This window comes from Piliocolobus tephrosceles, chromosome 16 (assembly GCF_002776525.5).
Source record: "Piliocolobus tephrosceles isolate RC106 chromosome 16, ASM277652v3, whole genome shotgun sequence".
Lineage (NCBI taxonomy): Eukaryota > Metazoa > Chordata > Mammalia > Primates > Cercopithecidae > Piliocolobus > Piliocolobus tephrosceles.
Genome location: NC_045449.1, coordinates 56,321,084 through 56,336,770, shown reverse-complemented (window position 1 = coordinate 56,336,770; position 15,687 = coordinate 56,321,084). Strand labels below are relative to the sequence as shown.

Below are 15,687 nucleotides of genomic sequence, written 5' to 3'. Positions count from 1 at the left end.
TATGACGTGATGTATCAGACTTAAAAATGTATAAAAGGGCACGGTGCTGTAATTCCAGCACTTTGGGAGGCCAAGGTGGGTGGATCACCTAAGGTCAGGACTTCGAGACCAGTCTGGCCAACATGGTAAAACCCCATCTCTGCTAAAAATACAAAAAATTATCTGGGCATGGTGGCGTGCACCTGTAATCCCAGCTACTAGGGAGGCTGAGGCAGGAGAATTGCTTGAACCTGGAAGCGGAGGTTGCTGTGAGCTGAGATCACGCCACTGTACTCCAGCCTGGGCGACAAAACTGAAACTCCGTCTCTAAAAAAAAAAAAAAAAAAAAAAAAAAGTGAGAACCTAAAAGATACTTACCGCCGGGCACGGTGGCTCACGCCTGTAATCCCAGCACTTTGGGAGGCCGAGGTGGATCACTTGACGTCCGGAGTTCAAGAACAGCCTGACCAACATGAAGAAACCCCGTCTCTACTGAAAATACAAAATTAGCCGGGTGTGTTGGCGCATGCCTGTAATCCCAGCTACTTGGGAGGCTGAGGCAGGAAAATCACTTGAAACCTGGGAGACAGAGGTTGCGGTGAGCCGAGATCATGCCATTGCATTCCAGCCTGGGCAACAAGAGTGAAACTTCGTCTCAAAAAAAAAAAAAAAAGATACTTGCTAAGGATTTAAATAAAGAATTCCTGCAGATTAAAATAATAAATTTTGATAGACATCTCCTTGTCTCCTTGTTGATTTTTTTTTTTTTTTTTTTTTTTTGAACAGAGTCTTACTCTGTTGCCCAGGCTGGAGTGCACAGTGGCGCAATCTCAGCTCACTGCAACCTCCACCTCCCGGGTTCAAGCAATTCTCCTGCCTCAGCCTCCTGAGCAGCTGGGACTACAGGAGCCTGCTGACTTATCTAGTCTTTCTAGGGCGGTTAACTTGGTTCTCTTGGAAACAATTCTTCTATTTTGCAATCATATTTCTCTTTTTTTTCTTTTTTGAGACAGAGTCTCGCTCTGTCGCCCAGGCTGGAGTGCAGTGGCATGATCTCGGCTCACTGCAACCTCTGACTCCCTGGTTCAAGTGATTCTCCTGCCTTAGCCTCCTGAGTAGCTGGGATTACAGGCACGTGCCACCACGCCCGGCTTATTTTTGTATTTTTAGTAGAGACAGGTTTCATTATGTTGGCCAGGATGGTCTCGATCTCCTGACCTTGTGATCCGCCCACCTCGGGCTCCCAAAGTGCTGGGACTACAGGCGTAAGCCACCGCACCCGGCCTGCAATATTTCACTGGTTTATGCGATTGTGTATTAAATTGAATAATTACAACACAAGAGTAAGTTATTGTAAAATGATCCTTGACATGGCTATAATTCAACTGGTAGGAGCAATGTGATAAGCATCAGTCAGTATGGCTTATAGAGAATGGAGAATGCCTATTAATCCAGTGAATTGATTATGTACAGATTTGTTAACCACTATCCCTGTTATAAAAGATCTAAATTAACTTCTTATTGCTTTTGTTGTACTGTTGGAACAGTACCTGGCACACACTATTATAAGCATTTGCTACTATATTAGCATTGATACTCTAACTAGGTACAAGTAACAATGCATGAAAGGGTGAAATTCTGCCTACTTTACATGGTCTCCAGAACCGCTGAGACTACCTGTACTTAAACTGTCAAAAGGGAGCAGGGTGTGGAATATAAACAGCAACAGGTTGATTGGAAACATATGAATTTAAGATATAGTCAGTTTCACATTACTAGAAGTAGATTATCCAGTGCTTACAGGAAGAGATCTTAAAAAAGAGGTAGGAGAGGCCAGGCGTGGTGGCTCACCCCTGTCATCCCAGCACTTTGGGAGGCCGAGGCGGGCGTATCACAAGGTCGAGAGACACAGATCATCCTGGCCAACTAACGTGACGAAACCCCGTCTCTATTAAAAATATAAAAATTAGCTAAGCGTAGTGGCCCACGCCTGTAGTCCCAGCTACTCGGGAGGTTGAGGCAAGAGAATCGCTTGAACCTGGGAGGCGGAGGCTGCAGTGAGCCAAGATCGTGCCACTGCACTCCAGCCCAAGCGAGACTCTGTCTCAAAAAAAAAAAAAAAAAAAAAAAAGAGGTAGGACAGCTCACATGTCAGGTCAATAAGACATAACGAACTAGGAGCTGGGCGCGGTGGCTCACGCCTGTAATCCCAGCACTTTGGGAGGCCGAGACGGGCGGATCACGAGGTCAGGAGATCAAGACCATCCTGGCTAACACGGTGAAACCCCGTCTCTACTGAAAAATACAAAAAACTAGCCGGGCAAGGTGGCGGGCGCCTGTAGTCCCAGCTACTCGGGAGGCTGAGGCAGGAGAATGGCGTAAACCCAGGAGGCAGAGCTTGCAGTGAGCTGAGAGATCCGGCCACTGCACTCCAGTCCGGGCGACAGAGCGAGACTCCGTCTCAAAAAAAAAAAAAAAAACCCAAATACAGGTAATGAGCACCTTAAATATAAGTAATAGATGTGGAGATTTGGCCATTTTGTTTTAGTCTAAGTAATGCAGTGTGTATCTAATTTGCAGGTGGAAAAAAACTTGAAAGTCATACAATAGAAGATTTACAATAACCAGAAAGTTCAAAGACTATAGCTACTTGTAACACTCTTGTCCACTAGGAAAGAATCCACAGTGGCACTGACTTTCTTCCTTCTATGGACATCAAAAAGTACTGAAAATGTTATGAATAGTTACGAGAAACTCAAGAGACAGCCCAAGAGGCTGAACCAGTCCCACTAGACGGCACCATCACAGGGAAGTCACTCTACTCTCATTTGGAGATGCAGGGGCTGAAATCTTTTTTGATCTTCGAAAAACAAAGCTGTCATCAACACAGTGACATTCTTTTTTTTTTTTTTTTTCTTTTTGAGACGGAGTCTTGCTCTGTCGCCCAGGCTGGAGTGCAGTGATGTGATCTCGGCATACTGCAAGCACCGCCTCCTGGGTTCACACCATTCTCCTGCCTCAGCCTCCCAGGTAGCTAGGACTACAGGCATCCGTCACCATGCCCGGCTAATTTTTTGTATTTTTTTATAGAGATGGGGTTTCACCGTGTTAGCCAGGATGGTCTCGATCTCCTCACCTCGTGATCTGCCTGCCTTGGCCTCCCAAAGTGCTGGGATTACAGGTGTGAGCCACTGTGCTTGGCCCTAACACAGTGTGATATTCTCATTGAGAAATAAGGATCTGAAATGAGAATTCAAAGCCAGGGAGAGGAGTTTTTCCAAAAGCACCCTTTTCTCCCAGTATCATCATCCCCTCCACACCCCCATTTCAAATCAACAGTCTGAGAGGTACAATGTCTTACTGGTAAAAGAAGTAATACAAAGGCTGGGCATGATGGCTTACGCCTATAATCCCAGCACTTTGGGAAGCCGAGGCAGGTGGCTCACCTGAGGTCAGGAGTTCCAGACCAGCCTGGCCAACATGGTGAAACTCCATCTCTACTAAAAATACAAAAAATCAGCTGGGCGTGGTGGCACGTGCCTGTAATCCCAGCTACTTGGGAGGCTGAGGCATGAGAATTGCTTGAACCCAGGAAGCGGAGGTTGCAGTGAGCTGAGATCACACCACTGCACTCCAGCCTGGGCAACAAGAGTGAAACTCTGTCTCAAAAAAAAAAAAAAAAAAAGTAGTCATACAAAATGGAGATTTTCTTTTCCCAGCTCTGCAAACTACACAATTAATTTTTTTCTTCAAGTTTCTTTGTTATGGAAAAAAAAAATACTCTCCTGCTAGTCCTCAAATAACAAATTCATTGTAATCAACAATACTAACCATGACTGGAAATATCAAAATAACATACAACTACTGAAGCCGGGCACGGGGGCTCATGTCTGTAATCCCAGCACTTTGGGAGGCCGAGAAAGGAAGATCACAAGGTTGGGAGTTCGAGACCAGCCTGGCCAATATGGTGGAACCCCCATCTACTAAAAATACAAAAATTAGCTGGGCGTGGTGGCGGGTGCCTGCAGTCCCAGCCACTCAGGAGGCTGAGGCAGGAGAATCGCTTGAACCCGGGAGGCAGAAATTGCAGGAGGCCGAGATTGTGCCACTGCACTCCAGCCTGGGTGACAGAGCGAGACTGTCTCAAACAACTAATGGAATAAAAACAACTGGAAATAAAGCTGGGTGCAGTGGCTCATGCCTGTAATCCCAACACTTTGGGAGGCCAAGGCAGGTGGATCATTTGAGGTCAGGAGTTCAAGACCAGCCTGGCCAACATGGTAAAACCCCATCTCTACTAAAAATACAAAAGTTAACAGTGTGGTAGTGGCGCAGGCCTGTAATCCCAGCTATCTGGGAGGCTGAGGCAGGAGAATCACTTAAGACTGGGAGGTGGAGGCTGAGGTGAGCTGAGATCCTGCCACTGCACACCAGCCTGGGCTAGAGAGTGAGACCCTCTCAAAAACAAACAAAAAAACTGGAAATAAGTAAATTTCTTTTTCTGTACAAAGAACTTCTTTCTATGTTGAAGGTAGAATTTTCTATTAAACAGATAGGCTACTGTATTAAAGTTTTCTGATACCTTAGTTACATGATTTTAAGCTGGGGCTAGACAGCAACACGTTGAGTGTCATTCATTCTTATCACTTTTGCCCTACTCCATCAAAAGTATACTTGGATACGGCCATCAAGAACCTAAAAACAGAACAACCCTAATGACAAAGATCAGTGAGCTTAAACTATGTACAATTTGAATATAAACTTACTGACTTACAGGACCGGGGTAGGGAGAGTGTCGGGGGACCATTTAAACAGACAGATCTGGATATTAGCCTTACGCTCAATCTTCAGTGAAAAGACAAATCAGAGGTCATTTAGAGATCAATTTAGTATTCAAATACACTGCTCACTTCTACTTGAAGCTACTTCACCTAGATCAGAGATTTTACATTTGTACATGCAACTTCAATATACAACGTCCAGGAGTACAGCTACTCTAAAGTGCCAGAAAAGTAAAACTGTCTAAGTGTCCAAAGAAATTAAGAATATGTAACAAATCCTGTGTTCCCACAGCACCTTGTTACAGCTGTAATACAGATCTCATCACGGTATCATCTCACTCTCCCCATACTGCAGATGTGGAGGTACTGTGCTCAAGCATCAGCCCTAACATCTTGCACAATGCCTAGCATACAGCAAGTGCTCAATATTTGTTGAATAAACAAAAACTATCAAGCTGGCTGGGTGCGGTGGCTCATGCCTGTCATCCTAGCACTTTGGAAGGCCAAGGCGGGCAGATCACTTGAGGTCAGGAGTTCGAGACCCAGCCTGGCCAAAATGGAGAAACCCCGTCTCTACTAAAAATTAAAAAAAATTAGCCAGGTATGGTGGTGCATGCCCGTAATCCCAGCTACAGGATGCTGAGGCAGGAGAATTACTTGAACCCGGGAGGCAGAGGTTGCAGTGAGCCGAGATCGTGCCACTGCACTCTAGCCTAGGCAACAGAGCAAGACTCTGTCTCAAAAAAAAAAAAAAAACCCTATCAAGCTATCCCAGCTCACCAAAATGTGAGACCCATCAAAGAGGGTTTAGTTTTCCAACTAAACCTCAACACGCCTTCTCCTTGGAGAAGCTATTAACTGAGCACAAGATCAACACCCAGGTTACCATAAGACAGGATTTCTTGAAAAGCACAGAAAGAAATGTATCACATTGGTTAAAGATCAAAAGCTCGGTCAGGCACAGTGGCTCCCGCCTGTGATCCCAGCACTTTGGGAGGCCGAGGTGGGTGGATCACCTGAGGTGAGTTCAAGATCAGCCTGGCCAAGATGGTGAAACCCAGTCTCTACTAAAAATACAAAAATCAGCTGGGCATAGTGGCGGGCGCCTGTAATCCCAGCTATTCAGGAGGCTAGGGCAGGAGAATCCCTTGAACCCAAGAGGCGGAGGCTGCAGCGAGCTGAGATCACGTCATTCCACTCCAGCCTGGGCGATAAGAGCAAAATTATGTCTCAAAAAAAAAAAAAAAACTCAATAGCTCATACATTCACACACCTCAAGCCCAAGGAATGTGATCTTGCACCAATGAAGCTTTTAAATAAAATACTGTAAATATACTTTGCATACTGTATTAAAATCAAACATTTTACACATTGTAAAATCATTCTATGAGAGCAGAGGGGTGGACCAGTGGGTACAAAACCACGCATAGGAAACTATAACATTGCTTAACTTCACAGGTGCCCATTAATGGGGGCCTAATCTAATATTATGCTCCTGCAAGAAGGAAGAATGAGAAAAGCAACAAACCAGTCTGAGGGTGCAACCAGTAAAGAGTCTGCAGACTTCACAGAGGCCAGTTTTTCAAAACTCTACCATGTAACTACCTCCAAAGTCCAATGTAACAAAGCTATGCAATGCTTTATAATTTTCTTTCTGAATGACTGACAAGTTTTAACAAAATACGGCATAGAATCTATACACACATCCTGTTAGTTTCCTTGTAACAAGAACCATGAGAAACCTCTCCTATACCAGAAAGGAAGAAGAAACATATATTCCCATATAGAACATTTTCAAACCTACTATGTTAAATGACTACTGGAATGACTAGTAGGACCTAAAAGTTCACTGAAATTAAGACCCAAATCTTCTCCCCTGCAAACTATCAGAAGGGCCTACCCAAGTTGCTCTTAATCATTTAAAAAATGTATTTAAATCAGAATATGAATAGTGTTCATTATCATCATTTTACTCACCTTACTAACACCTACTCCAGTAAACCTGGCCTCCAATAATTCCTGCCGTCGTGGGTCCAGGCTATGCAATTCTTCCATCATTTCTACTGAAAAAGAAAAAGTAGGCTGTGAAACCATAAATACTAAAATGTGAGGAGGCAATTTTTTGTAGAACAAAACTCACAGTAATTATTTCACTGAATGATCAAATGCAGTTAAATCTCAAGTAAATACAGCATACAAGTGGTAGACTACTATGTGCTGCATCAAACAGTAATACATTTAAAACATCTAAAGCAGCTCAGAAGTCCTCTTCTATGACAGCCACTTATTCTTCCCTAGTTCTGATTTGATTTTAACAGCAAAAATAACCCCCTCAAACCCTTCATAAAATCTCTGTAAAAGTTGAGCACAGGGGAAAAAACAAAACAAGAACTAGCCTGCAAAAAGAAAATTCCTTCTATCAGCCTTCGAATCTAGCTAAGTATCTTCAGATACTTATTTCCCACTGAGGAAATAGTCCTTAAACTAAAAATATAAACCACTGACAATAATTTCAAAAGAATATAGGATGAATCAGAAGCTACAAATAACTGCAAAAACACTACAATACAGCTCCTTTCTCTGAAGAGCTCACAGTAGCTCATGAGAAAAGGAATTAATTATTTTAAATTTAATAGAGAGCCCACGGTAAAACCATCTACCTCCATTGACTCAGGAAATTAATATAGCTCCATAACAATCCCTTTAAAAAATCTTTTTCTGACCACTCCCTGCAGTAGGTTTCTCTTGATTCTGGACATCTGCTTTTAGCCCTTCTTCCAAGCAGGGAGGGGCAGGAGGACACCATTTTTAAACTTCCATAACCAATTAATGCACAGGCTACTTTCAGCAAATATGTCTATCCTTTGCAAGAGACCAACTCCTACACGACCCATTGAAAACCTCCCTTTAAAATTAACAGTGAAAAAGAAACATACATCATTACATAGAACCCCTTCGAACACATTATTAAGTAGTTGGAATGGCTGGTGTGATTTTAAAGTTACTGAAAAAATGAATCGAACATTCTCCTCTGCAATCCAACAACTCCACAATCTCCAGTAACAACCTCCTTACAAGTCCTTCAGTTTAATTTCCCTTCCTGGATTGAGAGCCTGGGGCAAAGGGGAATGAAAAGGTGACAAATTAAAGTTTCACCCACACAAGCAAGTGCAGGTTAGAGAGAGAATTAGGAAATTCTCAGAAAGGTTGAAATGCATCTTTATAAAAAGAAAAAGAAGGAAAAAAAAGACTGGGGGAATGAGTTTCCCCCGTGGCCTTCCTCGCGTCTTGCCCTGCCCTAATCGAGGTCGGAATGGCAGAGGTTGCAGTCTCTCCCAAACCCCAAGGTCTCTCGCAACATTTCCTAAACCTATCCATCCCCAGGCCCGGCCCGGAAAATGACGCCCCGGCGGTTATTCCGTTTAATGTCAACTCATGTTAAGGAAATAGCCACTCTGTCTAATTCCAGCGGGGCCTTGGACTGGGATCCTCCCTGCAGCCAACAGCCGGGAAGCAGGGGCGACGGGGCCTGGTCCCGGCGCCCCTCGCCGGCTCCAAACTTTCCCCAACTCCAGGCCCACCTGTCACGGAGGAAGGGAGGGCCGGCTCTCGGGGGCGCCCGGGAGGCTGCCGAGGCCTCCAGCTGCCGGGGCGCACCCGTCTATCCTCCGGCCGCCGGCCCCAATCCCAGGCCGGGGCCGCCTGGGCCTCCCCCATCTTCGGCCCGGCCCCTCAGCAACCCGCAGCCCTCAGGGAGCCCCTCCCGCCTCAGCGCCCAGGAGCTGCGGTCCGTAGCCGGCCCCGAGCTGGGCCCAGGTCGCAGGCTCCTCAGGCCAGAGGGGTCCCTGGGACGGTTAATGCCCCAGGCCTGGCGCCCTCCCCCGCCCGGGGCTCAGCCTCTCACCTGCCGCCGCCGCCGCCGCCGCTCCACGCTCCTCCCGGGAGGGGCCCCGACCCGACCCGGCTGCGGGCCGCTCCGCTCTCCCCCTGGGCAGGCCCGGGGCGGAGCCGGGGCCTCTCCTGAACGCCGCAACCCCCCGCCCGGGCAGCCGCTGCCGGCGCCGGGCTCCACGAGAGGGCGGGCGGGGGAGGGGGGGCACGAAGGCCGCAGATCCCCGGGCTCGCGTACAGAGCCAGGCGCCCGACGCGGGCCGGGGCCCGGGCGGCCGCGGGGGGCGCGGGACCGGCCTCCTGGCGCCGGACAAAGGCCAAGGGAGGCGCAGGAGGGCCCAGGCCGGGCCGGGAGGTGGGGGCCCGCTCGGCTGGGGGCCACTCGGGTGCGGCGCGGAGGGCGGGGGGGTCGGAACCGCTGGTGCCCAGGACCCGCCTCCGGCCCCTTAATCCGGATCGGTTCGGTCCGGATTAGTAGTGATCGGTGTAAACACACTAGTGAAACCGCGTGTTTCCTCGCGAGATTTGCACGGCTGGGAGGCGGGGGGGGTCCTGGGGGGGTGGGGGAAGCGCCGACAGTGGGGGAGGAGGGGGAGGGGACGAGGAAGGTTGGGGGGGGGTCCCCGCTGCCCCAGCGCCCCGCCTCCTCCAATCAGCGGCCGCGCTGCCGGGCAGGGGTTAACCAGGGGACCCCGCGCCGACGGAGGAGGCCGCGCCTCGCCGGGCGGCTGAGGGCGGGCGACGGGCGGCGCCAGCGGACTGGCAGCGACGCGAGGGGAGGTCGGGCGGCCGGGGGCGCCCTGCGACTGCCCGTGGCCAGAGGCCCGGAGGACCCGCCGCCGCCTTTGTCACCGGTCCCCGCCCCGCTGGACTTGCCCGGGCCGGGGCGGTTGGGCCGGCGCTGGAGGGGCTTGGCCGCCCAGGTCCACCCATTCTCGAATCTGCCTCGCCGGCTCCCGCGCCCGCCCAACCCCAGCCCAACCCCTCGGCTCTGCGAGTTTGGGTGAGAAGTGCGGCGGCTTTTCCCAGGGATGGAGTTTAGAAGACGCTAATCCTATGTGCGAGCGGCGGACCCCGCCCGGACTTCCCGGAGGCGCCCGGTTAGTGAGGCGACGGCGCCCACCCGCGTTCGCAGGCTCCCGGCCGCCACTCCCCGAAGCAGCCGGCCCACCCCAGCCCCGCGCGGCGCCCCGGAGGGCGGGCTGCACTCCACGTACCTGGCTGGCAGAGCGTCTCCAGGGACAAAAGGTGCTCTGGGATCAAAGCCGAGCCCCCGCCCCCGCCGGGTTGCTGCCCTCTGGAAGGAGGGGCGCTGCCCCCAAGGTACTGTCCCCGGGCACCCAGGGAGAGGTTCCATTTCAACCTCCGATGAAAAACACGGCCCTCCCAGGTACTTAGGAGGGTCTGAGGGTAAGTGCCAAGATGGAGAAACACGCCGGCCCCTGACAGAATATCTCCTGAGGAATGAGAACTATCTAGTGGGCAAGGAGGGCTTCCTGCATAGCAGAGGGCACCCACTCTGATCCCGCAGCGCCAAGGGGAAAAAAAGTCACACTCTTCACCGGCTCCCCGAGCCAGGACAGTCTCCGGTGCAGCCACCCACCTTACAATTTTCCGCGGATGCTGCCTTGATCAGATGTCTGAAGATGACTTTAAGGACTACAAGCGAATCTCAAGGGGAAAATTCAGACCTTGAACAACAGCCTTGAACTTTTTCAGGGTTAGATAAGTACTCCCAAGTGGAGTTTCTGTCCTTATTTCTTCGTTCTTCTCTTAATTCTTCCATATATTAACAGAACACAGACCTGCCAAAACGACACAGGATGGCGCTTTGCTTTTTGTTAGTTCTCCAACCTTCCAAACCGTTGGGGCACATTGAAGCACTGTGGAAAAACTCCATTAAACCAAGAGTCGTCTTACACCAGATCCCAGACTGCTTGGGAAGTTGGACATGCATATTCCCAAAGAGAACAGTGTTGGAAGGAGAGAGGAGAGCAGCTAGGGGGTGAGGGGTAGAGGGTAGGAAAAGAGGGCAAGATGGAGGACTACCACTCGAGGCCAGCCTCCACTGCCTCATAGGGCGGGAGAACCTGAGAGCCCGTCCAAGGCAACACAAAAGCCAGTGAGGGTAGGTCCTTAATTGCAGCCAAGGATCAAGAAAGCAACTCCATCAAATGACACTCTTTTTAAAACTTTATTTTTTTCTGAGACAGACTCTCGTTCTGTCGCCCAGGCTGGAGTGCAGTGGTGCCATCTTGGCTCACTGCAACCTCTGCCTCCCGGGTTCAAGCAGTTCTCCCTGTGTCAGACTCCTGAGTAGCTGGGATTACAGGCACGTGCCACCACGCCCTGCTAATATATATATATATATATATATATTTTTTTTTTGGTAGAGTCTAGGTTTTACCATGTTGGCCAGGTTGGTCTCCAATCACCTCAGGTGATCCGCCCACCTCAGCCTCCCAAAGTGCTGGGATTACAAGCGTGAGCCACCATACCGGACCAAATGACACTGTCTTAAATGATTTAATGTCTTAAATAGGGAAAGGAGAGTAAGAGAAAGCACTCAACGGAGTCAGAGGTGTCTTGCAGCCTAGCTCTTTCCACAGACAAGCCTCATGGGCCTGTTACCTAACCTTTTCAAGCTCCTCCAACTGCTTCTGTGATGGAGGGATTTGGGCTAGAGGATTTTTTTTTTTTTTTTTTTGAGACGGAGTCTCGCGCTGTCACCCCGGCTGGAGTGCAATGGTGGGATCTCGGCTCCCTGCAACCTCTTTCTCCCGCATTCATGTGATTCTCCTGCCTCAGCTTCCCAAGTAACTGGGAATAGAGGCGCACACCACCACACCCAGCTTATTTTTTGTATTTTTAGTAGAGATGGGGTTTCACAATGTTGGCCAGACTGGTCTGGAACTAACCTAGTGATCTGCCCGCCTACAGGCAGGAGCCACCGTGTCCTGCCTATGATCCCATTTTTTAGAGTAATTTAGGCCGGGCGCAGTGGCTCACTCCTATAATCCCAGCACTCTGGGAGGCCAAGGTGGGTGGATCACTTGAGGCCAGGAATTTGAACCAGCCTGGCTAACATGATGAAACCCTGTGTCTACTAAAACTACAAAAATTAGCTGGACGTAGTGGCATGTGCTTGTACTTTCAGCTACTTGGGAGGTTGAGGCAGGAGAATTCGCTTGAACTTGGGAGGTGGAGGTTGCAGTGAGCCAAGATGGCACCACTGCACTCCATTCTGGGTGAGACCCTGTCTCAAAAATAATAAAATAAAAGTAATTATTTAAAATAATTACTGGGCCAGGCACAGTGGCTCACACCTGTAATCCTAGCACTTTGGGAGGTCAAGGCCGGGGGATCACAAGGTCAGGAGACTGAGCCCCCCCGCAGCCAACATGGTGAAACCCTGTCTGTCCTAAAAATATTTTTTAAATTGGCTGGGCATGGTGGCGGGCACCTGTAACCCCAGCTACTCGGGAGGCTGAGGCAGGAGAATCGCTTGAACGTGGGAGTTGGAGGTTGCAGTGAGCCGAGGTCGTGCCATTGCACTCCAGCCTGGCCGACAGAGCAAGACTCTGTCTCTAAAAAAATAATAATTGTTATTCTTGACAGGGCAGTGTAGAACAGGTGGGGCATCTGTGGTATGACAGAACTGGGTTCCAGTTCTGTCCCTTCACCTGTCCCAGGTTCCTCGTCTGAAAACTGTGACCCAGTGAACCTGATTTCAGGAGCAGCTTTCATTAAAATTGAAATAATGTTGGAAAATGCCTTGTGACCATGCTTAACATAGAGTCGTCACTTAGCCAGTTATTTCCTCTCTCCTTCCTGTTCCTAACAAAATGGAAAAACGTTTGGTTGCTAGGAAAGGGCACTAAGGGGATTTTGTTGTTGTTTGAGACAAAGTTTGGCTCTGTCAGCCAGGCTGGAATGCAGTGGCACAATCTTGGCTCACTGCAAACTCCACCATAGACAGGAGCCAAGCATAGTGGTGTGCACCTGTCTGTAGTATCAGCCTCTTAGGAAGCTGAGGCAGGAGGATTGCTTGAGGCCAGGAGTTTGAGTCTAGCTTGGGCAATATATGAAATCTTGTCTCTTAAAAACAAACCAACAAACAAAGGCCAGGTGTAGTGAGTGGCTCATGTCTGTAATCCTAGCACATTGGGAGGCTGAGGCGGCGGATCACTTGACCCCAGGAGTTCGAGACCAGCCTGGGCAACATGCAAAATTCTGTCTTTTAGGCCGGGCGCGGTGGCTCATGCCTGTAATCCCAGCACTTCGGTAGGCTGAGGCGGGCGGATCACGAGGTCAGGAGATCAAGACCATCCTGGCTGTGCTGAAACCCAGTCTCTACTAAAAATACAAAAAAATTAGCCGGGTATGATGGCCGGCGCCTGTAATCCCAGCTACCTGGGAGGCTGAGGCAGGAGAATGGTGTGAACCAAGGAGGTGGAGCTTGCAGTGAGCTGATATCGCACCACTCTACTCCAGCCTGGGCAACAGAGCTAGACGCTGTCTCAAAAAAAAAAAAATTCCGTCTTTCAAAATAAAATACAGAAGCTAGTTGTGCATGTTGCCATATGCTCGTCGTCCCAGCTACTTGGCAGGCTAAGGTTGGGAGATCACTTGAGCCCAGGAGGTGGAGGTTGCAGTGAGCTGAGAACCCACCACTGTACTCCAGCCTGTGTTATCAGTGAGATTCTGTCTCAAAAAAAAAAAAAAAGAGAAAAAAGAAAAGAAAAATATCTAGGCTATGCTCCCTGTATGGGAAATCTAGTCTAGTTATTTGGCAGAATCAGGCTTTGCAGGCCATATTGTCTCTGTCATGACTACCAACTCTGCTGGTTAAAAGGGAAATAGCCACAAACAATATCTGAAAGAAGGATTATGGGTGTATTCCAATAAAACTTTATTTGCAAAAACAGGTTGCTGGTTGCAACGTAGTTTTCCAACCTCTACATGATTCTCAGACTTTAGGTTGCATCATCACCACCTGGAGGGCTTGCTCAAACACAGATTGCTGGGCCCCACCCCCAGAATGTTTGATTCAGCAGATCTGGGGTGGGGCTGATATTTGCATTTCTAACAACTTTCCAGGTGAGGCTGGCCAATGATGGTCTGGAAACCACTTTGAAAACCTCTGAAGCTTTTCTCAACTCCCTTATGTCTCTGTGTACATAAAACACTTTATCCCTACTGTAGATGTAGCGTTTAGCGTGTTGTATTAGTTTAGTGATTGGTGTGTGGGTCTCTGGGAGCCTTTCTGAATCACCTCCCTAGACTAGTGCCTGACAATAGCAGTTTGCTCCGCATTCATTGACTGAACTGAAACCAGAGGGTCATGGGCATCATCATTGTTCCAAGCCATAGATAGAAGATGAAGTCACCACCCCCGATCTCAGAGCTCATCAGAGTAGAGCTTGGGCTGGATCCTGCCCTTCTCTGCAGTGAGCAGTTTTGTCTCTGGAGCTCTGTGCAACCTGGAGCCAGCCCTGCCTGGGTTAAGAGGAAAAGGGACCCCCTCCCCACACCGCCACAGCCTGTATGCAAACACACCAGGAGACATGACCTGCTCAGAGGAGACCTTGAACCAAGGGAAATGAAATGAGAGTGGGTTGGGGGCTTGTCTGTTTAAGTTTGTTATTTTTTGCTTCTAAGTGGACAGTTTTACTTTGTGGTGTGGTATGTGAATTTGGGGACTTAAATCTAGATGGCTGTCTGCTGTGGACAGCCACTGTTTCTGAATTACAGGGCATTTGAAGTGACCTGTGGTCAGGATGTTTTCTCTCAGATCAGGCAAAATCAGTTGGTCCTGATAATAACCAGGGGAGCCGTCCTTTATCTTGAGTAGAAGAAGCCACAGCTCCCAGGTCTACCTCCCTCTCCTGACTGCCCACCTCCTGGCTTCCTTTTCTTTTTTTCTGAGATGTAGTCTTGCTGTGTCGCCTAGGCTGGAGTACAGTGGCGCGATCTCGGCTCACTGCAACCTGGGCGTCCCAGGTTCAAGAGATTCTCCTGCTTCAGCCTCCCAAGGAACTGGGATTACAGATGTGTACCACCTCGCCCAGCTAATTTTTTATATTTTTAGTAGAGATGGGGCTTCACCGTGTTAGGATGCTCTCGATCTCCTGACCTCATGATCTGCCCACCTAGGCCTCGGAAAGTGCTGGGATTACAGGTGTTAGTCACCGTGTCAGGCCTGCCTCTGGCTTTTATCCTGGGGGCACTGCAAGTAGAGCCAGGCGTGGGGCCCATGCATCCTTCCCAGCCTCTCTTTCCTGCTGGGCATGGAGGAGGAGGCACTGGCAGGAGCTCCCCATAGACAGGTGCTGCTTAGTAATGGGTTGGCTGCAAACTGCAGGCATGACAGTTACCTTCCTTTTCACAACCCCAGGCCTGATGAGGCTTACACAGGAATTTCTTTGATTTGTGAAGTCTTAAGACTATACTGCTGGGCGCGGTGGCTCACTCCTGTAATCTCAGCACTTTGGGAGGCTGAGGCGGGTGGATCACGAGGTCAGGAGATGAAGACCATCTTGGCTAACGTGGTGAAACTCCGTCTCTACTAAAAACACAAAAAATTAGCCAGGCGTGGTGGCGGGTGCCTGTAGTCCCAGCTACTCGGGAGGCTGAGGCAGGAGAATGACATGAACCCGGGAGGCAGAGCTTGCAGTGAGCCGAGATCGCACCACTTCACTCCAGCCTGGGCAACAGAGCGAGACACTGTCTCAAAAAAAAAAAAAAATTTAAAAAGGCCAGGCATGGTGGCTCACACCTGTAATCCCAGTACTTTGGGAGGCTGAGACAGGCGGATCACGAGGTCAGGAGATCGAGACCATCCTGGCTAACACGGTGAAACCCGTCTATACTAAAAACACAAAAAATTTGCCAGGCATGGTAGCAGGCGCCTGTAGTCCCAGCTACTCGGGAGGCTGAAGCAGGAGAATGGCGTGAACCTGGGAGGTGGAACTTGCAGTGAGCCGAGATCATGCCACTGCACTCCAGCCTGGGTGACAGAGCAAGACTCTGTCTA

The 15,687-nt window shown here is 49.4% G+C and overlaps 1 protein-coding gene across 8 annotated transcripts in view; it reads right to left on the bottom strand.

The window, feature by feature from the left end:
* The window catches only part of TLK2 (tousled like kinase 2), a 144,410-nt gene extending 135,279 nt beyond the window's left edge, over window positions 1-9,131 (bottom strand). For 3 of the 8 annotated variants that reach the window (XM_023192324.2, XM_023192327.2, XM_023192329.2), the window contains exons 1-2: window positions 8,665-8,797; window positions 6,738-6,823 (exon numbers count right to left, since the gene is read on the bottom strand). In XM_023192324.2, the coding sequence (XP_023048092.1) occupies window positions 6,738-6,818 (81 nt within the window). In that variant the 5' untranslated portion in view covers window positions 6,819-6,823; window positions 8,665-8,797. Of the gene's footprint in view, window positions 1-6,737; window positions 6,824-8,664 lie in introns of all 8 variants that reach the window. The other 5 variants (XM_031934386.1, XM_031934387.1, XM_023192326.2 and 2 more) reach the window with 4 other exon arrangements.
* Window positions 9,132-15,687: the final 6,556 nt, after the last annotated feature.